The 24,140-nt window shown below is 42.1% G+C and overlaps 1 protein-coding gene across 2 annotated transcripts in view; it reads right to left on the minus strand.

Annotated features, from left to right (window-relative positions):
- LOC110523943 (cyclin-dependent kinase-like 5) overlaps positions 1-24,140 on the minus strand; it is a 178,416-nt gene that overhangs the window by 63,894 nt on the left and 90,382 nt on the right. For both annotated transcript variants that reach the window (XM_036980806.1, XM_036980846.1), the window contains exons 11-12: positions 18,537-18,703; positions 16,316-17,411 (exon numbers count right to left, since the gene is read on the minus strand). In XM_036980806.1, the coding sequence (XP_036836701.1) occupies positions 16,316-17,411; positions 18,537-18,703 (1,263 nt within the window). The remainder of the gene's footprint in view (positions 1-16,315; positions 17,412-18,536; positions 18,704-24,140) is intronic.

Genomic DNA, 24,140 nt, shown 5'->3' on the forward strand with positions numbered 1-24,140 from the left:
ATTGTCAAATGTGTTGGCGGATTACAGCTGGATATCCTTGATCTAGAAAATGTGGTAAAAATAAGTAATATCAGATCAAGACTAAAACAAAAAACGCTTTGTAAATTATAGACATTTAATCAGAGGACTGGATGGTTTCAAATACTAACGTTAATTAGCTAGCTAGCTAGTTGTTCTACTCATCAAGACCTTTTAAAATAGGAAGTCAACTCGACTGTTTATACCTAGCATTAGACAACTAGGTAGGAATCGTAGCTAAGACTTGAATGCCTCTCTGATTGATAACGTTAACTAGCTAGGTCAAAGCAATGTATAGCCAGATAATAGTATTTCTAGCTTAGTCATAAATAGCTAGCTAGCTAAATAACTGGCTAGGTAGCTAACGTTATAACATTTAGGACATTCAGTACCAGTCAAAAGTTTGGATACATCTACTCATTCAAAGGTTTTTCTTTATTTTTACTATTTTCTACATTGTAGAATAATAGTGAAGACATCAACACCATGAAATAACACATATACAGAAGATACAAAACAGTGTGCAAAGCTGTCATCAAGGCAAAGGGTGGCTACTTTGAAGAATCTGAAATATACAATATATTTAGATTTGTTATACACTTTTTTGGTTATTACATGATTCCATTTGTGTTAATTCGTAGTTTTGATGTCTTTTCTATTAGGTAGAAAACAGTAAAAATAAAGAAAAACCCTTGTGTCCAAACTTTTGACTGGTACTGTAAATGTGTTATATTCCTAACCAATTGTGTTTCTTTGCGTTGTTTGTAACTTTAAATAAAAACGTATTTTGTACATAATGTTGCTGCTTATCACCGAAAATAACTTCTGGGCTTCAGAACTGCGATTACTCACCACGGACTGGCAGAATCCTTTTTGTCCTTTAACGAGTCCGACGAGCCCAACGTGAACAATATACTGCTTTCCCGGGAACAGGCCTAGATCCCCGTCATTTGCGTGAAGAGAAGGCGGAGAAAAAGGGGCCAGAGGGCGGTTGTCTTCCGAGAATTCATAGGCGACTGAATAAACCCTAACTTCCTTCCATTCTGCTAGCAAACGTGCAATCTTTGGACAATAACATCGATGACCTACATGGATTATTAAACTACCAATGGGACATTCAAAACTGTAATATCTTATGCTTCACAGAGTCGTGGCTGAACGACGACATTATCAACATACAGCTGGATGGTAATACGCACTATGTATTTTGTAAATAACAGCTGGTGCACGATATCTAAAGTTTCGCTCACCTGAAGTATCTCATGATAAACTGTAGACCACACTATCTACCTAGAGAGTTTTCATCTGTATTTTTTGTAGCGGTCTACATACCACCACAGACTGATGCTGCCACTTAGACCCGCACATAATGAGATGTATTCCGCCAGAAGCAAACAGGAAAACACTCACCCAGTGGCGGCGCTCCTAGTAGCTGGGATCTTTAACGCGGGAAAACTTAAATCCGTTTGACCAAATTTCTAAATCAGCATATTAAATCTGCAACCAGACGGGGAAAAAACTCTGGACAACCTTTAGTCCACACACAGAGACGCATACAAAGCTCTCCCTCGCCCTCCATTTGGAAAATATGACCATAATTCTATCCTTCCGATTCCTGCTTACAAGCAAAAATTAAAGCAGGAAGCACCAGTGACTCGGTCAATAAAAAAGTGGTCAGATGGAGCAGATGTTAAGCTACAGGACTGTTTTGCTAACACAGACTTGAATATGTTCTGGGATTCTTCCAATAGCATTGAGGAGTACACCACATCAGTTTTTGGGTTAATCAATAAGTGCATTGATGACATTCATCAATAAGTGCATCGATGACATCGTCCCCACAGTGACCGTACGTACATACCCCAACCAGAACAACCAGGAGCCATGGATTACAGGTAACATCTGACGCTCGAAGGATCTGGCAAGGCTTGCAAACCATTACAGACCTGTTAAGGGAATTTTATCAATGATGACTAATTACAGTGCCTTGCGAAAGTATTCGGCCCCCTTGAACTTTGCGACCTTTTGCCACATTTCAGGCTTCAAACATAAAGATAGAAAACTGTATTTTTTTGTGAAGAATCTACAACAAGTGGGACACAATCATGAAGTGGAACGACATTTATTGGATATTTCAAACTTCTTTAACAAATCAAAAACTGAAAAAATGGGCGTGCAAAATTATTCAGCCCCCTTAAGTTAATACTTTGTAGCGCCACCTTTTGCTGTGATTACAGCTGTAAGTCGCTTGGGGTATGTCTCTATCAGTTTTGCACATCGAGAGACCGACATTTTTTCCCATTCCTCCTTGCAAAACAGCTCGAGCTCAGTGAGGTTGGATGGAGAGCATTTGTGAACAGCAGTTTTCAGTTCTTTCCACAGATTCACGATTGGATTCAGGTCTGGACTTTGACTTGGCCATTCTAACACCTGGATATGTTTATTTTTGAACCATTCCATTGTAGATGTTGCTTTATGTTTTGGATCATTGTCTTGTTGGAAGACAAATCTCCGTCCCAGTCTCAGGTCTTTTGCAGACTACATCAGGTTTTCTTCCAGAATGGTCCTGTATTTGGCTCCATCCATCTTCCCATCAATTTTAACCATCTTCCCTGTCCCTGCTGAAGAAAAGCAGGCCCAAACCATGATGCTGCCACCACCATGTTTGACAGTGGGGATGGTGTGTTCAGCTGTGTTGCTTTTACGCCAAACATAACGTTTTGCATTGTTGCCAAAAAGTTCAATTTTGGTTTCATCTGACCAGAGCACCTTCTTCCACATGTTAGGTGTGTCTCCCAGGTGGCTTGTGGCAAACTTTAAACAACACTTTTTATGGATATCTTTAAGAAATGGCTTTCTTCTTGCCACTCTTCCATAAAGGCCAGATTTGTGCAATATACGACTGATTGTTGTCCTATGGACAGAGTCTCCCACCTCAGCTGTAGATCTCTGCAGTTCATCCAGAGTGATCATGGGCCTCTTGGCTGCATCTCTGATCAGTCTTCTCCTTGTATGAGCTGAAAGTTTAGAGGGACGGCCAGGTCTTGGTAGATTTGCAGTGGTCTGATACTCCTTCCATTTCAATATTATCGCTTGCACAGTGCTCCTTGGGATGTTAAAAGCTTGGGAAATCTTTTTGTATCCAAATCCAGCTTTAAACTTCTTCACAACAGTATCTCGGACCTGCCTGGTGTGTTCCTTGTTCTTCATGATGCTCTCTGCGCTTTTAACGGACCTCTGAGACTATCACAGTGCAGGTGCATTTATACGGAGACTTGAGGTCTCAGGTGGATTGTATTTATCATCATTAGTCATTTAGGTCAACATTGGATCATTCAGAGATCCTCACTGAACTTCTGGAGAGAGTTTGCTGCACTGAAAGTAAAGGGGCTGAATAATTTTGCACGCCCAATTTTTCAGTTTTTGATTTGTTAAAAAAGTTTGAAATATCCAATAAATGTCATTCCACTTCATGATTGTGTCCCACTTGTTGTTGATTCTTCACAAAAAAATACAGTTTTATATCTTTATGTTTGAAGCCTGAAATGTGGCAAAAGGTCGCAAAGTTCAAGGGGGCCGAATACTTTCGCAAGGCACTGTATTATGGGCTACATTCACCTGTGTGACTGTTTTAGTTTTATGGGGCTGTTGTCTAATTCCCTGTGTATTAGGCCTTATTTCCAGGACTCTGGAGAAATCGATGACAATAGATGGTGAGGTACCAGGGGATTCCAGGTTCTGACCCACGGAGTGCTGAATGAATGTCTACAGGACAAGTGGACGAATCTGGATCCTTCATTTGCGGGGAATTTATGTTTGAAGAGACCATTCTTGTGGTTTAGGGAGGCTAGGTTGTGTCCCGTTTCAATAATAGACTGTTTTTTTATGAAGATTGTAACGAAAATCCTGATAAGAAGAGTTATGATTCTGATGTAGGCCTGAGAAACAATTATGGCGAATGCAAGTGTTGAGTTATGTTTAGGTAATGTTTTGATGACAAGAAATATCTCCAATAAAAATAAAAATGGCCTTTTTAATATTACAATATAACTACAATGTGTGATTGGATGTATAATATTTAATCAAAGGGTGGATATGTTAAGGGAATTTTTATCAATGATGACTAATTATGTATACATTTCAATCAGGACTGACTAATCCAAATACTATTATGTTACTGTACATGTATGAATTTTCTCTCTTGATCCCAGTATTGAATATAATGTAGTGAATGTAGTCAAGAGTTTAGAACAATGATGGTCTGTTCCTTGGTACAAATGAATGCACTATCTCCAGACTGTCTAGAATGCTTATCTACACTGACTGACCTTGGCTCTAGGTGAGGAGGGAAGGCTTGAGAGCTATAGGGCCTTTCTACCAGTGTCAAGAAGAGACGGAACATTTAGAAAACGCTGACGTCATTTTCAGTTTTTAACCTGTGGTAAAATGTGTATGAACTCAGTACTCTCTTGAATAAATGCTGTTACTTGACTTTTAAGACCGGACTCTGTCCATTCCTATAAAATAAGAGTCTTACAAATTCTTATGAATTGACAGAGTGTTTCATTTTAATTGGGAATTAAAACAGAGGAATTAAATTCCTTCAACAAGACCACAATGGGAAGCACAGCCTAGAGCTGCCAGGTGACACGAGCCTACCAGAACTATTTCTATGCTCGATTCGAGGCAAATAACACTGAAACATGCATGAGAGCACTAGCTGTTCCGGGAAAAGACTGGGCGATCACGCTCTCCATAGCCGATATGACCTTTAAACAGGTCAACATTCACAAGGCCGCAGGGCCAGACGGATAACCAGGACATGTACTGCGAGCATGCGCTGACCAACTGGCAAGTGTCTTCAATTACATTTTCAACCTGTCCCTGACTGAGTCTGTAATACCAACATGTTTCAGGCAGACCACCATAGTCCCTGTGCCGAAGAACACTAAGGTAACCTGCCTAAATGACTACCGACCCGTAGCCATGAAGTGCTTTGAAAGGCTGGAAATGGCTCACATCAACACCATTAACCCTAGACCTACTCCAATTTGCATACCGCCCCAACAGATCCACAGATGATGCAATCTCTACTGCACTCAAAACTGCCCTTTCCCACCTGTACAAAAGGAACACCTATGTGAGAATGCTTGAGCTAAGCACCCTGGGACTTAACACCTCCCTCTGCAACTGGATCATGGACTTCCTGACGGGTTGCCCCCAGGTGGTAAGGGTAGGGAACAACACATCCGCCTCGCTGATAATCAACACTGGGCCCTGCAGGGGAGCGTGCTCAGTCTCCTCCTATAGTCCCTGTTCACTCATGACTGCATGGCCAGGCACGACTCAAACACCATCATCAAGTCTGTTGATGACAACGGTGGTCGGCCTGATCACCGACAATGATGAGAGCCCATAAGGAGGTCAGAGACCTGGTCGTGAGTTGCCAACAAGACAACAACCTCTCCCTCAACGTGATCAAGAGAAAGGAGATGATTGTGGACTACAGGAAAAAGAGGACCAAGCACGCCCCCATTCTCATTGATGGAGCTGTAGTGTAATAGGTTGAGAGCTTCACATCACCAACAAACTAACATGGTCCAAACACACTAAGACAGTTGTCAAGAGGGCATGACAAAACCTATTCCCCCTCAGGAGACTGAAAATATTTGTCATGGATCCTCAAATCCTCAAAAGGTTCTACAGCTGCAACATCGAGAGCATCCTGACAGGTTGCATCACTGCCTGGTATGGCAACTGCCTGGCCTCCGACCGCAAGTCACTACAGAGGGTAGTGCGTACGGCCCAGTACATCACTGGGGCCAAGCTTCCTGCCATCCAGGACCTCTGGATGGTGTCCAGGTGTCAGAGGAAGGCCATAAAAATTGTCAAAGACTCCAGTCACCCTAGTCATAGGCTGTTCTCTCTGCTATCACACGGCAAGCGGTACAGCTTCTACCCCCAAGCCATAAGACTGCTGAACAGCTGGGCTACCCAGACCCCTCTTTTACGTTGCTGCTCTCTGTTTATAATATATGCATAGTCACTTTAACTCTACCTACTGTTAAGGGATTTTTTATCAATAATGACTAACTATGTATACATTTCAATCAGGACTGACTAATCAGAATACTATTATGTTACTGTATAGATGTATGAATTTTGTAATTTTGATCTGCTGTTGGATCTGACAATTAATCTTGATGGTTGTACAGTCGTCTCAAATATAACTGAAGGAACTTGCCGTTACTCAATCATGGACACTCTTACTGACGGTTGTGGCTGCTTTGCGTGATGTATTGTTGTCTCTACCTTCTTGCCCTTTGTGCTGTTGTCTGTGCCCAATAAAGTTTGTGCCATGTTTTGTGCTGATACCATGTTGCGTTGCTACCATGCTGTGTTGTCATGTGTTGCTGCCTTGCTATGTTGTTGTCTTAGGTCTCTCTTTATGTAGTGTTGTTTCTCTCTTGTCGTGATGTGTGTTTTATCCTATATTTTTATTTAATTCATTTATATTTTTAATCCCAGCCCCAATCCACACAGGAGGCCTTTTGCCTTTTGGTAGGCCGTCATTGTAAATAACAATTTGTTCTTAACTGATTTGCCTAGTTAAACAAAGGTTAGAAAAAAAAGAAAAAAATAATCTAAAAATATTATTTTTACGAACATAATGAGTTTACACATAGTTTCAAGGCCAGTTTAATTCCATCTCCGTAAAATTGCAAAAATTGCAGAAACTTTCTGTCCAAAAATGAAAAGTTAATCCATGCTTTTGTCACTTCTACATTAGACTACTGCAATTCTGTACTTTCCGGCTACCCGGATAAAGCACTAAATAAACTTTAGTTAATGATAAACACGATTGCTAGAATCTTGACTAGAACTAAAATATTTGATCATATTACTCCAGTGCTAGCCTCTCTACACTGGCTTCCTGTTAAGTCTAGGGCTGATTTCAAGGTTTTACAACTAACCTACAAAGCATAACATGGGCTTGCTCCTACCTATCTCTCCGATTTGGTCCTGCTGTACATACAGTTGAAGTCGGAAATTTACATACACCTTAGCCAAATACTAGTAAAATGTCCATCTTAGGTCAGTTAGGACCACCACTTTATTTTAAGAATGTGAAATGTCAGAATAATATTAGAGAGAATTATTTATTTCAGCTTTTATTTCTTTCAACACATTCCCAGTGGGTCAGAAGTTTACACACACACATTAGTATTTGGTTGCATTGCCTTTAAATTGTTTAACTTGGGTCAAACATTTCAGGTAGCCTTCCACAAGCTTCCCACAATAAATTGGGTGAATTTTGGCCCATTCCTCCTGACTAAGCTGGTGTAACTGAGTCAGATTTGTAGAACTCCTTGCTCGCATATGCTTTTTCAGTTCTGCCCACAAATGTTCTATAGGATTGAGGTCAGCGCTTTGTGATGGCCACTCCAATGCCTTTACTTTGTTGTCCTTAAGCCATTTTGCCACAACTTTGGAAGTATGCTTGGGGTCATTGTCCATTTGGAAGACCCATTTGCAACCAAGCTTTAACTTCCTGACTGATGTCTTGAGATGTTGCTTCAATATAGCCATGTAATATTCCTACCTCATGATGCTATCTATTTTGAAGTGCACCAGTCCCTCCTGCATCAAAGCACCCCACAACATGATGCTGCCACCCCCGTGCTTCACAGTTGGGATGGTGTTCTTCGGCTTGCAAGCCTCCCCCCTTTTCCACCAAACATAACGATGGTCATTATGGCCAAACAGTTCTATTTTTGTTTCATCAGACCAGAGGACATTTCTCCAAAAAGTACGATCTTTGTCCCCATGTGCAGTTGCAAACCGTAGTTTGGCTTTTTCATGGTGGTTTTGGAGCAGTGGATTCTTCCTTGCTGAGCAGTCTTTCAGGTTATGTCGATATAGGACTCGTTTTACTGTGGATATAGATACTTTTGTACCTGTTCCTCCAGCATCTTCACAAGGTCCTTTGCTGTTGTACTGGGATTGATTTGCACTTTTCACACCAAAGTACATTCATCTCTAGGAGACAGAACGCGTTTCCTTCCTGAGCGGTATGACTTCTGCATGGTCCCATGGTGTTAATACTTGCGTACTAAACACCTTCAGGTGTTTGCAAATTGCTCCCAAGGATGAACCAGACTTGTGGAGGTCTACAATTTTTTTTCTGAGGCCTTGGCTGATTTCTGTTGATTTTCCCATGATGTCAAGCAAAGAGGCACTGAGTTTGAAGGTATGACTTGAAATACATCCACAGGTACACCTCTAATTGACTCAAATGATGCCAATTAGCCTATCAGAAGCTTCTAAAGCCATTACATAATTTTCTGGAATTTTCCAAGCTGTTTAAAGGCACAGTCAACTTAGTGTATGTAAACTTCTGACCCACTGGAATTGTGATACGGTGAATTATAAGTGAAATCATCTGTCTGTAAACAACTGTTGGAAAAATTACTTGAGTCATGCACAAAGTAGATGTCCTAACCGACTTGCCAAAACTATAGTTTGTTAACTTCTCTAGGATAGGGGGCAGCATTTGGAATTTTGGATGAAAAGCATGCCCAAATTCAACTTCCTGCTACTCATCCCCAGAAGACAAGATATGCATATCATTAGTAGATATGGATAGAAATCACTGAAGTTTCTAAAACTGTTTGAATCATGTCAGTGAGTATAACATAACTTATGGAGCAGGCGAAACCCAGAGGACAAACCATTCAGATTTTGTTTTGTTTTGAGGTCACTCTCTTTTCAATGGATTTTCATTGGGAATCCAGATTTCTAAGGGACTTGCTTGCAGTTCCTACCACTTCCACTGGATGTCACCAGTCTTTAGAAATTGGTTGAGGTTATTCCTTTGTGTAATGAAGCAGTACGGCATCTTGAACGAGGGTCACTTCATATGTACTATTTGATAGAGGCGCATGACCAGAAAGCATGCTTCAGTTTGTTTTCTTCCTATATTGAACACAGATCATCCCGTCTTCAATTTGATTGATTGTTTACTTTAAGTTTAAGTTGTATTACAAAAGTAGTTTGAAATGTTTTGGCAAAGATTACAGGTAACTTTTGAGATATTTTGTAGTCACGTTGCGCAAGTTGGAACCGGTGTTTTTCTGGATCAAAAGTGCCAAATAAATGGACATTTTGGATATATATGGATGGAATTAATCGAACAAAAGGACCATTTGTGATGTTTATGGGACATATTGGAGTGCCAACAGAAGAAGCTCTTCAAAGGTAAGGCATGAATTATATTTTTATTTCTGCGTTTTGTGTCGCGCCTGCAGGGTTGAAATATGTTTTCTCTCTTTTGTTTATGGAGGTGCTATCCTCAGATAATAGCATCGTTTGCTTTCGCCGAAAAGCCTTTTTGAAATCTGACATGTTGGCTGGATTAACAACACGTGTAGCTTTAATTTGGTATCTTAAATGCGTGATTTCATGAAAGTTAGATTTTTATAGGAATTTACTGGAATTTGGCGCTCTGCATTTTCTCTGGCTTTTGGTCAAGTGGGACGCTACCATCCCACATATCCCAGAGAGGTTAACAAGAAATGTGTGGAGTGGTTGAAAAATTTGTTTTAGTGACTCCAACCTAAGCGTATGTAAACTTCCGACTTCAACTGTACCTACATATATGCTACGGTCACAAGACACAGGCCTCCTTATTGTCCCTAGAATTTCTAAGCAAACAGCTGGAGGCAGGGCTTTCTCCAATAGAGCTCAATGTTTATGGACAGGTCCACTTATCCATGTGAGAGACGCAGACTCGGTCTCGACCTTTAAGTCTTTACTGAAGACTCATCTCTTCAGAAGGTCCTATGATTGAGTGTAGTTTGGCCCAGGGGTGTGAAGGTGAAATGAAAGTCACTGGAACGACGAACCGCCCTTGCTGTCTCCGCCTGGCTGGCTCCCCTCTCTCCACTGGGATTCTCTGCCTCTGACCCTATTACGGGGACTGAGTCACTGGCTTACTGGTGCTCTTCCATGCCGTCCTTAGGAGGGGTGAGTCACTTGAGTAGGTTGAGTCAGACGTGATCTTTCTGTCTGGTTTTGCGCCCCCTCGGGCTAGTGCGGTGGAGGAGATCTTCGTGGTATATACTCAGCCTTGTCTCAAGTTAGTAAGTTGGTGGTCTGTTGATATCCCTCTAGCGGTGTGGGGGCTGTGCATTTGCAAAGTGTGTGGTGTTATATCTTGCCTGGTTGGCCCTGTCCGAGGGTATCGTTTGACAGGGCCACAGTGTCCTCCCAACCCCCCCGTCTCAGCAGTCAGTATTTATGCTGCAATAGTCTATGTGCCAGGGGGCTAGGGTCAGTCTGTTAAATCGGGTGTAATTCTCCTGCCTTATCTGTTGTCCTGTGTGAATTTAAGTATGCTCCCTCTAATTCGGTCTTTCTCTCTCTCTCCCCTCCCGGAGGACCTGAGCCCTAGGACCATGCCTCAAGACTACCTGGCCTGATGACTCCTGGCTGTCCCCAGTCCACCTGGTCGTGCTGCTGCTTCAGTTTCAACTGTTCTGCCTGCGGCAATGGAACACTGACCTGTTCACTAGATGTGCTACCTTGTCCCAGACCTGCTGTTATCGACTCTCTCGCTCTGCTGCACCTGCTGTCTCGACCTCTGAATGCTTGGCTATTAAAAGCCAACGGGCATTTACTCCTGAGGTACTGACCTGTTGCACCAATTTGTCCTAGCCACCGTGCTTCACATCTGCATTGCTTGCTGTTTGGGGTTTTAGGCTGGTTTATTTGAATTTGATTTATTGACTTACAAAAGTAAACATTCAATAGCGAACATACTATCAATATGCTAGCTACTGTTGATACACTTTGGCATCTCTTTTGGAATGCAGTTCTCTTAAATGGGCAATGTACTATTTTTAGATGTAAAAACAAAAATGAATGCAATTAATCCAATGGAAACTTCTTCATAATAACCAAAGGTGGCCGGAGGTAGCGGTTAGAGCTTTGGGCCAGTAACCGAAAGGTCCATGAGCCGACAAGGTGAAGAATCTGGCGATGTGCACTTGAGCAAGGCACTTAACCCTGATTGCTCCAGCGTTGCCGTTACTAACGGCAGACCCTGGCTGTGACCGCACTCTTCGAGGGTGTTTGGGATATGAAAACTCATTTCACAGATGCGTATTAATACAAGCTTGTACATGTGTGAAATAGGCAATAAGCATCGACCAAATTATTTGTATTTATTTATTATAAATACAGCCTGTTAATATCTGAATATAGATGGAGGAAGCATGGTAACCTATAGGCCCTGAAGAGAGGAAGCATGGTAACCTATAGGCCCTGTAGAGAGGAAGCATGGTAACCTATAGGCCCTATAGAGAGGAAGCATGGTAACCTATAGGTCCTGTAGAGAGGAAGCATGGTAACCTATAGGCCCTATAGAGAGGAAGCATGGTAACCTATAGGCCCTGTAGAGAGGAAGCATGGTAACCTATAGGCCCTATAGAGAGGAAGCATGGTAACCTATAGGTCCTGTCTGAACCCAATATAGTCTGTTAATATCTGAATATAGATGGAGGAAGCATGGTAACCTATAGGTCCTGTAGAGAGGAAGCATGGTAACCTATAGGCCCTGAAGAGAGGAAGCATGGTAACCTATAGGTCCTGTAGCGAGGAAGCATGGTAACCTATAGGTCCTGTAGAGAGGAAGCATGGTAACCTATATGTCCTGTAGAGAGGAAGCATGGTAACGTATAGGTCCTGTAGAGAGGAAGCATGGTAACCTATAGGTCCTGTAGAGAGGAAGCATGGTAACATATAGGTCCTGTAGAGAGGAAGCATGGTAACCTATAGGCCCTGTAGAGAGGAAGCATTGTAACCTATAGGTCCTGTAGAGAGGAAGCATGGTAACCTATAGGCCCTGTAGAGAGGAAGCATGGTAACCTATAGGCCCTGAAGAGAGGAAGCATGGTAACCTATAGGCCCTGTAGAGAGGAAGCATGGTAACCTATAGGCCCTATAGAGAGGAAGCATGGTAACCTATAGGTCCTGTCTGAACCCAATATAGTCTGTTAATATCTGAATATAGATGGAGGAAGCATGGTAACCTATAGGTCCTGTAGAGAGGAAGCATGGTAACCTATAGGCCCTGAAGAGAGGAAGCATGGTAACCTATAGGTCCTGTAGCGAGGAAGCATAGTAACCTATAGGTCCTGTAGAGAGGAAGCATGGTAACCTATAGGTCCTGTAGAGAGGAAGCATGGTAACCTATAGGTCCTGTAGAGAGGAAGCATGGTAACCTATAGGTCCTGTAGAGAGGAAGCATGGTAACCTATAGGCCCTGAAGAGAGGAAGCATGGTAACCTATAGGTCCTGTAGAGAGGAAGCATGGTAACCTATAGGCCCTGAAGAGAGGAAGCATGGTAACCTATAGGCCCTGAAGAGAGCAAGCATGGTAACCTATAGGTCCTGTCTGAACCCAATATAGTCTGTTAATATCTGAATATAGATGGAGGAAGCATGGTAACCTATAGGCCCTGTAGAGAGGAAGCATGGTAACCTATAGGTCCTGTAGAGAGGAAGCATGGTAACCTATAGGTCCTGTAGAGAGGAAGCATGGTAACCTATAGGTCCTGTAGAGAGGAAGCATGGTAACCTATAGGTCCTGTAGAGAGGAAGCATGGTAACCTATAGGTCCTGTAGAGAGGAAGCATGGTAACCTATAGGCCCTGTAGAGAGGAAGCATGGTAACCTATAGGCCCTGTAGAGAGGAAGCATGGTAACCTATAGGTCCTGTAGAGAGGAAGCATGGTAACCTATAGGTCCTGTAGAGAGGAAGCATGGTAACCTATAGGTCCTGTAGAGAGGAAGCATGGTAACCTATAGGTCCTGTAGAGAGGAAGCATGGTAACCTATAGGTCCTGTAGAGAGGAAGCATGGTAACCTATAGGCCCTGTAGAGAGGAAGCATTGTAACCTATAGGTCCTGTAGAGAGGAAGCATGGTAACCTATAGGCCCTGTAGAGAGGAAGCATGGTAACCTATAGGCCCTGAAGAGAGGAAGCATGGTAACCTATAGGTCCTGTCTGAACCCAATATAGTCTGTTAATATCTGAATATAGATGGAGGAAGCATGGTAACCTATAGGTCCTGTAGAGAGGAAGCATGGTAACCTATAGGCCCTGAAGAGAGGAAGCATGGTAACCTATAGGTCCTGTAGAGAGGAAGCATGGTAACCTATAGGTCCTGTAGAGAGGAAGCATGGTAACCTATAGGTCCTGTAGAGAGGAAGCATGGTAAGCTATAGGCCCTGAAGAGAGGAAGCATGGTAACCTATAGGTCCTGTAGAGAGGAAGCATGGTAACCTATAGGTCCTGTAGAGAGGAAGCATGATAACCTATAGGTCCTGTAGAGAGGAAGCATGGTAACCTATAGGCCCTGTAGAGAGGAAGCATGGTAACCTATAGGCCCTGAAGAGAGGAAGCATGGTAACCTATAGGTCCTGTAGAGATGAAGCATGGTAACCTATAGGTCTTGTAGAGAGGAAGCATGGTAACCTATAGGTCATGTAGAGAGGAATCATGGTAACCTATAGGCCCTGTAGAGAGGAAGCATGGTAACCTATAGGCCCTGTAGAGAGGAAGCATGGTAACCTATAGGCCCTGTAGAGAGGAAGCATGGTAACCTATAGGCCCTGTAGAGAGGAAGCACGGTAACCTATAGGTCCTGTAGAGAGGAAGCATGGTAACCTATAGGTCCTGTAGAGAGGAAGCATGGTAACCTATATGTCCTGTAGAGAGGAAGCATGGTAACCTATAGGTCATGTAGAGAGGAATCATGGTAACCTATAGGCCCTGTAGAGAGGAAGCATGGTAACCTATAGGCCCTGTAGAGAGGAAGCATGGTAACCTATAGGCCCTATAGAGAGGAAGCATGGTAACCTATAGGTCCTGTAGAGAGGAAGCATGGTAACCTATAGGTCCTGTAGAGAGGAAGCATGGTAACCTATAGGCCCTGTAGAGAGGAAGCATGGTAACCTATAGGTCCTGTAGAGAGGAAGCATGGTAACCTATAGGCCCTGTAGAGAGGAAGCATGGTAACCTATAGGCCCTGTAGAGAGGAAGCACGGTAACCTATAGGTCCTGTAGAGAGGAAGCATGGTAACCTATAGGTCCTGTAGAGAGGAAGCATGGTAACCTATAGGTCCTGTAGAGAGGAAGCATGGTAACCTATAGGCCCTGTAGAGAGGAAGCATGGTAACCTATATGTCCTGTAGAGAGGAAGCATGGTAACCTATAGGCCCTGTAGAGAGGAAGCATGGTAACCTATAGGTCCTGTAGAGAGGAAGCATGGTAACCTATAGGTCCTGTAGAGGAAGCATGGTAACCTATAGGTCCTGTAGAGAGGAAGCATGGTAACCTATAGGTCCTGTAGAGAGGAAGCATGGTAACCTATAGGTCCTGTAGAGAGGAAGCATGGTAACCTATAGGTCCTGTAGAGAGGAAGCATGGTAACCTATAGGTCCTGTAGAGAGGAAGCATGGTAACCTATAGGTCCTGTAGAGAGGAAGCATGGTAACCTATAGGCCCTGTAGAGAGGAAGCATGGTAACCTATAGGTCCTGTAGAGAGGAAGCATGGTAACCTATAGGTCCTGTAGAGGAAGCATGGTAACCTATAGGTCCTGTAGAGAGGAAGCATGGTAACCTATAGGTCCTGTAGAGAGGAAGCATGGTAACCTATAGGTCCTGTAGAGAGGAAGCATGGTAACCTATAGGTCCTGTAGAGAGGAAGCATGGTAACCTATAGGCCCTGTAGAGAGGAAGCATGGTAACCTATAGGTCCTGAATAGAGGAAGCATGGTAACCTATAGGTCCTGTAGAGATGAAGCATGGTAACCTATAGGTCCTGCATGACCGCGCATTAAAAACTACACCATATCCAGTCCAGTAGAAATCCTGTTTGGCCCATTTTCTGGGACCCTGTCATAGCCTACAAATAGGACCCAGAGTTTTACCTGACCTGGTCATGAGATGAGGAAAAACTCCAGGCCCCAGAAAAGACACGTACAAATTTTGCCAGACCACATTTGAACCTGTGCTGCTACTTCTGCTTAAAAATACTATAACTTCTAAATGTCTCAAGAGAATAGTGTGATTGGCTTACCCCATCATAACCCCATTGTTTATAACAGGAACATAAACCATGTATAGATTCAAAATATGTTAAAAAGCTGCCAACTATCTTGTTCATTTTCCATCTGGTTTATGTATTATGCTAGGTTAAATGTAAGGTTAAGGAAAGGTTTCGAGGACACGGATTACACCCTAGTCCTTTTCCATTGATTTTGCTTTTAGTCCAGGACTAGACTTAATCTGTGTCAGGGGAAAACCTCCCCATAAAAGGAGTGGAATGGGATGATGTTTTACGTGAAAAAACACAACCAAGTAACATAACCACAACCAAGTAACATAACCAAGTACATTAATGGGGAAAACGGTTTGAAGAGAAGAGAGAAGGTTTGAATCCTAACCAACCCATCCAATGTGAATACATATGTTGTTGAAGAACAGTAGATCAGTAAAGCCACAGTACTCTAGCAGTAGTCAAGCTGATTATTTCTTTAGAGTCATAAGAAACAAGGTTCTGAAGTGTCTGTCCTAAATCTAGGAGATATAAAAAAATATATATATATTTTTGAAATAAATATTTAAGCTTCCATTCCTTTTTTAAAACCGTCCGGTCGGTTACCTTCAGGTCATAGAGCAAAACAGGATACAGCATCGTGAGAGTCTCACCTTTCCATATAGTGGTCAATAGTTGGTAGGGCAAACCGTTCATACGCTACAGATGTTTTCGTACAAACACTGCTCTAACTCTGCCACCTTTCACCGCAGATGCGGAACTGCGACATCGGAGGATTGAAACGCATCCAATGCTAAACAGATATCTCTTACTTAAACTGCCAGATTTTTTTGCGATGTAACTTAGATTGACGCACCAGTGCGTCAATTGACTCTAGGGGGTTGTGCTGAAAAGCCTTGTCAGTGCATAGGTCAAATGAGCTTTTTCTGCTTCAGACAAAAGCTGATATTTCACTTAAATGTACAATATCAGCTTAGACAACACTGCAACAGGAACACCAGCAAGCGACAGTGCTATAGGAGTCTGGTAGTGTGTTTGGGTGTTTGGTATTGGACTGACCCTGGTGATGTCGTCCTCCCTGCTGACCCCCCAGTGTGTTGTGGCAGGGTAAGGGTTAGGTGACTGTTATAGTTGGTGTTAGGTGTAGCTAGGTGTTGAGTATTGGACTGACCCTGGTGATGTCTTCTGTAGAAGATCCTCCAGAGTGCCTGGGCAGGGTGCGGTGCTGCAGCTGGGGGGAGAGAAGCTGGAGGCTGGAGGCTCTGGTGGACATCCCCTGTCCCACCGCCAGCCCCCCCTCACTACCCCCCCCGTGGGTCCTCTGACGCTCCCGCCGCACGTACATGGAGTGGCGGTGAGGTCTATGCTGGGAGGAGAAGGGGGATGTGTAGCCCAGGCCGTAGGGGAAGGCCTCATGAGGGGTGGACAGGGAGTGACCATGGCTTCCACCTCCTCCCCCTCCCAGGTCTCCTCCCTCAGGGGACTTGGCCTCCTCAGAGCTCTTGTGTCGTGAAGAGGTGCGTCGGGATGAGGAGTCTAGCGTATTGCTCTCTCTCTCCGAGCGCCGGCCTGCAGGGCTGTGACGATGATGACCGGTCGCCGGGCTGCCAGGAGCGTTGAGGTCAAGACAGGAAGTAGGGAAGTAGCGTGATGGAGGTTCGTCACCATGGATACGTGGGTCGCTAAGGTTCCCTACTGACTTGGTGTCGTTGAGGGCCCCGTGGCTCTTAGAAAGGTTTATATAGGAGCCTCCTGCTAACCCTAACCCTCCTGCAGACTTAGAGGACCCATGCTCCCCCATGTAGCTGTGGCGGTCTCGGTCTCTGGCTCTGTGTTTGTCTCCAGACATCAGGGTGCTGGTCTTTCCCTCTACGAAGCTATGGCGGTTCTGCTGAGAGCGGCTGTTGGACTTGAGGTACTTGGCTCCCGGCCCATCTGAGGCCTTGGCTCCGGAGGTGAAGTCAAAGTCTTTGTTCTTGGTCTCTTTGGGGCTGAGGAGGTGGGGTAGGTTGCTCTTGGTCTCCTTGGGGCTGAGGAGGTGGGGCAGGTTGTTGTTGGCTAGGTCCTTGGAGCAGGAGGCTGAGCGATTCAGGAGCTGGGGGGGCGGGGCATAGGTCTTGGGGCGGAGGGTGGGGCTCAAGCTGTTGCCATTCAGGAAGCTGTCGTTGCTAGGGTGATTGCTAGGTTGGAGGTCTTCGTGACGGGGCAGGCTGGAACAGTCTCTACTAGCTGAGCGGTGGTGGTCTGAACCCTTAACACCATGACTCCTGACCAGGAGAGAAATAGAGAGGGCTTTCATATTCATATTTGTTTCCTTCTATTCAGCTAGATATGACAAATCATTGATGTTCCCAACATATTGAGAATGGCAGCGTAGTAAATGTTCCCAGCGTAGTGAGAATGGCAGAGTAGTGAATGTTCCCCAACATATTGAGAATGGCAAAGTAGTAAATGTTCCCAACATATTGAGAATGGCAGAGTAGTGAATGTTCCCCAACATATTGAGAATGGCAGAGTAGTGAATGTTCCCCAACATATTGAGAATGGCAGAGTAGTAAATGTTCCCCAACATATTGAGAATGGCAGCGTAGTAAATGTTCCCCAACATATTGAGAATGGCAGCGTAGTAAATGTTCCCCAACATATTGAGAATGGCAGAGTAGTGAATGTTCCCCAACATATTGAGAATGGCAGAGTAGTGAATGTTCCCCAACATATTGAGAATGGCAGAGTAGTGAATGTTCCCCAACATATTGAGAATGGCAGAGTAGTGAATGCTCCCCAACATATTGAGAATGGCAGAGTAGTGAATGTTCCCAGCATAGTGAGAATGGCAGAGTAGTGAATGTTCCCCAACATATTGAGAATGGCAGAGTAGTCAATGCTCCCCAACATATTGAGAATGGCAAAGTAGTAAATGTTCCCAGCATAGTGAGAATGGCAGAGTAGTGAATGTTCCCCAACATATTGAGAATGGCAGAGTAGTGACTGTTCCCCAACATATTGAGAATGGCAGAGTAGTGAATGTTCCCCAACATATTGAGAATGGCAGAGTAGTGAATGTTCCCCAACATATTGAGAATGGCAGAGTAGTGAATGTTCCCCAACATATTGAGAATGGCAGAGAAGTGAATGTCCCCCACATATTGAGAATGGCAGAGTAGTGAATGTCCCCCACATATTGAGAATGGCATAGTAAATGTTCCCAACATATTGAGAATGGCAGAGTAGTAAATGTTCCCAACATATTGAGAATGGCAGAGTAGTAAATGTTCCCAACATATTGAGAATGGCAGAGTAGTAAATGTTCCCAACATATTGAGAATGGCAGAGTAGTATATACTATACTGTTCCTTTTCCAGCTCCCTGCCTGGTGTAATACTGTTGGCTACCTGGTGGGGGCGCTGTTGTCCGTGTGATGAGGCTTCCTCTTAGAGGAGCGGACTGGTGTGGGTGTAGGAGGTCCAGGTCGCTCCACCGGTCGCGGTGTCTGGAAGGCATGGTGGTCCAAACTCTGCTCCGTTAGAAAGCGCTCTGTAGGACTCAACAGCAGCAGGTTCTGCACACACACACCCACACACACAGTGTCAACATGTCTTCAACAAGCTCCCCTCTCAGTCCTCACTAGTATGCAGTGTGAGTCATCATGATAATCATCAACATCAGACTGGAATAGACCAGCTTCACACTCTATATTAATAATATTCAGGAAAATGAAAAGCTCCAACTTCATTGGTTTTAATTGAGCTGGCTATGTGAGTCACTAAGGAGAGATGTTTTGCCCAAAAAGCTCCTTGGACATGGTGGTGTTTTTCTCCCTGTCCACCTGATGAAATGAAAGTGAAGGATCTCCAGTCTCAGAGGAGAGGTTACGCCCAATAGAGAAGAGAGGAGCTCCGACAACACCACTACGGCTGAGGAGCAGTTAGAAGAGACCTGTGATGTCACTATTACATGTTATGTCACTGAATATATCCACACTTATTTGGATAGTGAAGCTACATATTTTAATATGGCACTATACTCCAGCATTTTGTCTATGAGATCAAATGTTTCATAAAAGGTAATTTGCGGATAGATGATTAGTAAGACATTGTTTAAGCAGTCAGGGAAAGGATGCAGTAGTCAGTAGAAGGATGCAGTAGTCAGTAGAAGGATGCAGTAGTCAGTAGAAGGATGCTGTAGTCAGTAGAAGGATGCAGTAGTTAGGGGTAGGATGCAGTAGTTAGGGGTAGGATGCAGTAGTCAGTAGTAGGATGCAGTAGTAAGCGGTAGGATGCAGTAATTAGGGGTAGGATGCAGTAGTTAGCGGTAGGATGCAGTAGTCAGTAGTAGGATGCAGTAGTCAGTAGTAGGATGCAGTAGTAAGCGGTAGGACGCAGTAGCCAGTACTAGGATGCAGTAGTTAGGGTTAGGATGCAGTAGGACGCAGTAGTCAGTAGTAGGATGCAGTAGTTAGGGGTAGGATGCAGTAGTTAGCAGTAGGATGCAGTAGTCAGTAGTAGGATGCAGTAGTCAGTAGTAGGATGCAGTAGTTAGGGGTAGGATGCAGTAGTCAGTAGTAGGATGCAGTAGTTAGGGTTAGGATGCAGTAGGACGCAGTAGTCAGTAGTAGGATGCAGTAGTTAGGGGTAGGATGCAGTAGTCAGTAGTAGGATGCAGTAGTTAGGGGTAGGATGCAGTAGGACGCAGTAGTCAGTAGTAGGATGCAGTAGTTAGGGGTAGGATGCAGTAGTCAGTAGTAGGATGCAGTAGTTAGGGGTAGGATGCAGTAGCTAGCAGTAGGATGCAGTAGTAAGCGGTAGGATGCAGTAGTCAGTAGTAGGATGCAGTAGTTAGGCGTAGGATGCAGTAGTAAGCGGTAGGATGCAGTAGTTAGCGGTAGGATGCAGTAATTAGGGGTAGGATGCAGTAGTTAACGGTAGGATGCAGTAGCCAGTAGTAGGATGCAGTAGTTAGCGGTAGGATGCAGTAGTAAGCGGTAGGATGCAGTAGTTAGCTGTAGGATGCAGTAGTAAGCGGTAGGATGCAGTAGTCAGTAGTAGGATGCAGTAGTTAGGCGTAGGATGCAGTAGTAAGCGGTAGGATGCAGTAGTTAGCGGTAGGATGCAGTAATTAGGGGTAGGATGCAGTAGTTAACGGTAGGATGCAGTAGTCAGTAGTAGGATGCAGTAGTTAGCGGTAGGATGCAGTAGTAAGCGGTAGGATGCAGTAGTTAGCTGTAGGATGCAGTAGTCAGTAGTAGGATGCAGTAGTAAGCGGTAGGATGCAGTAGTCAGTGGTTGGTAGGATGCAGTAGTCAGGGATAAGACAGTGTGCTGAATGTTCTCAGTAATCATCGCCAACAAGAACAGCAGCAACAGCACTGTGCTGCCCACCAGATTGTCATCACAGTCTGTTTACAGCTACAGATCAGTCTGTTTACAGCTACAGATCAGTCTGTTTACAGCTACAGATCACAGTCTGTTTACAGCTACAGATCTCAGTCTGTTTACAGCTACAGATCACAGTCTGTTTACAGCTACAGATCACAGTCTGTTTACAGCTACAGATCAGTCTGTTTACAGCTACAGATCACAGTATGTTTACAGCTACAGATCACAGTCTGTTTACAGCTACAGATCACAGTCTGTTTACAGCTACAGATGGGGAAAACAGAGAGAAGCAACAGTAGAGCTGGAGCTGAGACCCAGGCAGACGCACACAGAGATGGACGGCATTGATGCACACCTATTTACATGCAGTAGAATAAAATACCATACTTTACAAATACATTACACTACAGATACAATACAATACAGATACATTACATATTATTGGGTTCTGAGAATATGAAATGTTACTTATTCATGTCACTGAAGGAGTGCTAAGGTTGAGGGTCTACACCAGCAGTTAAGGGTAATAGGAGGAAGGTATATAGTGTGTGCAACTAAGCTTGGAATGTGTTGAGTACAGGGAAGAGATTCCATGTGGCAGGCATTGATAAGGGGAGACGGGTGGAAATCCTAGAAACTAACAATGTCTCTGAGGGAGAGAGGGTAATGTATAACATTTACATTGTCAGGACATGTTATTGTTAGCCATCATGGATCCTCTGGTAGGAGAAGAGACACAGTCTGGTATTAATAACATGACAGCCTTGAGTTGGGGAGGAGTGAGCGCTTTAGGGCAGAGGTCAGGTAAAATGAAGTGAGGAAGAACAGATATCACTAAGGTTCTGTCTAGCAACAGGGATGCATTGGCTGTTCGGTTGTGGAGGAGGAGACTCAGCCTAGGTGAAAGGGTTAATTATAAGCGCTTGTGTGAAATGTTTTTTTTCTTCTGAATACAGCTGTGTCGACCCTTTGGGAAGAATTAAACTTGGTTAAGCTTCTCTAGTGTTCATGAGTTATTTAATCTGAAAAATGTGAACCTTACAATATACATTAGACACATTACATTACAGATACACTGCACACATTACATATACATTACACTACAGACACATTACGGACACTTTACATTACATTATAGACACATTACAGATACATTACATATACATTACAGTACAGATACTTTACATTACATTATAGACACATTACAGTTATATTACAGATACATTACCTTACATATACAATACATTACAGATAACTTATATTACATATACATTACATTACAGGTCTATTACATATATATTACAGATAGCTTACATTACAGATACATTACATTACAGATACATGACATTACAGATACATTACATTACAGATACATTACATTACAGATAGATGACATTACAGATACATTACATTACAGATACATTACATTACAGATACATTACATTACAGATACATGACATTACAGATACATTACATTACAGATACATTACATTACAGATACATTACATTACAGATACATTACATTACAGAGACAATACATTACAGAGACATTACATTACAGAGACATTACATTACAGAGACATTACATTACAGAGACATTACATTACAGAGACATTAAATACATTAAAGATACCTGACATTACATTACAGATACATGACATTACAGAGACATTAAATACATTAAAGATACCTGACATGACATTACAGAGACATTAAATACATTAAAGATACCTGACATTACATTACAGAGACATTAAATACATTAAAGATACCTGCCATTATATTACAGATAGATGACATTACAGATACGTTACATTACAGAGACATTAAATACATTAAAGATACCTGACATTACATTACAGATACATTAAATACATTAAAGATACCTGACATTACATTACATATACATTACATTACAGATACATTAAATACATTAAAGATACCTGACATTACATTACAGATACATGACATTACAGATACATTACATTACAGATACATGACATTACAGATACATTACATTACAGATACATTAAATACATTACAGATACATGACATTACAGATACATTACATTACAGAGACATTAAATACATTAAAGATACCTGCGATTATATTACAGATACATAACATTACAGATACATTACATTACAGAGACATTAAATACATTAAAGATACCTGCCATTATATTACAGATACATTACATTACAGATACATTACATTACAGAGACATTAAATACATTAAAGATACCTGCCATTATATTACAGATACATTACATTACAGATACATAACATTACAGATACATGACATTACAGAGACATTCAATTACAGAGACATTAAATACATTAAAGATACCTGACATTACATTACAGAGACATTACATTACAGATACATGACATTACAGATACATTACATTACAGATACATTACATTACAGAGACATTACATTACAGATACCTGACATTACAGATACATTACATTACAGAGACATTACATTACAGATACATGACATTACAGATACATGACATTACAGATACATTACATTACAGAGACATTACATTACAGATACATTAAATACATTAAAGATACCTGACATTACAGATACATAACATTACAGATACATTACATTACAGAGACATTACATTACAGATACATTAAATACATTAAATATACCTGACATTACATTACAGATACATGACATTACAGATACATTACATTACAGAGACATTACATTACAGATACATGACATTACAGATACATGACATTACAGATACATTACATTACAGATACATTACATTACATATACATTAAATACATTAAAGATACCTGACATTACATTACAGAGACATAACATTACAGATACCTGCCATTACATTTCAGAGACATTAAATACATTAAAGATACCTGACATTACATTACAGAGACATAACATTACAGATACATGACATGAAATGACAGATACAAGACATTACAGATACATTACATTACAGAGACATTACATTACAGATACATTAAATACATTACAGATACATTACATTACAGAGACATTACATTACAGATACATTACATTACAGATACATTAAATACATTAAAGATACCTGACATTACATTACAGATACATGACATTACAGATACATTACATTACAGATACATGACATTACAGATACATTACATTACAGATACATTAAATACATTACAGATACCTGCCATTACATTTCAGAGACATTAAATACATTAAAGATACCTGACATTACATTACAGATACATTACATTACAGATACATTACATTACAGAGACATTACATTACAGATACATTAAATACATTAAAGATACCTGACATTACATTACAGAGACATTACATTACAGATACATGACATGAAATGACAGATACAAGACATTACAGATACATAACATTACAGATACATTACATTACAGATACATTACATTACAGAGACATTACATTACAGATACATAACATTACATTACAGATACATAACATTACATTACAGATACATAACATTACAGATACATAACATTACATTACAGATACATAACATTACAGATACATAACATTACATTACAGAGACATTACATTACATTACAGATACATAACATTACATTACAGA

The sequence above is a fragment of the Oncorhynchus mykiss genome, chromosome 1 (genome assembly GCF_013265735.2).
Source record: "Oncorhynchus mykiss isolate Arlee chromosome 1, USDA_OmykA_1.1, whole genome shotgun sequence".
NCBI lineage: Eukaryota > Metazoa > Chordata > Actinopteri > Salmoniformes > Salmonidae > Oncorhynchus > Oncorhynchus mykiss.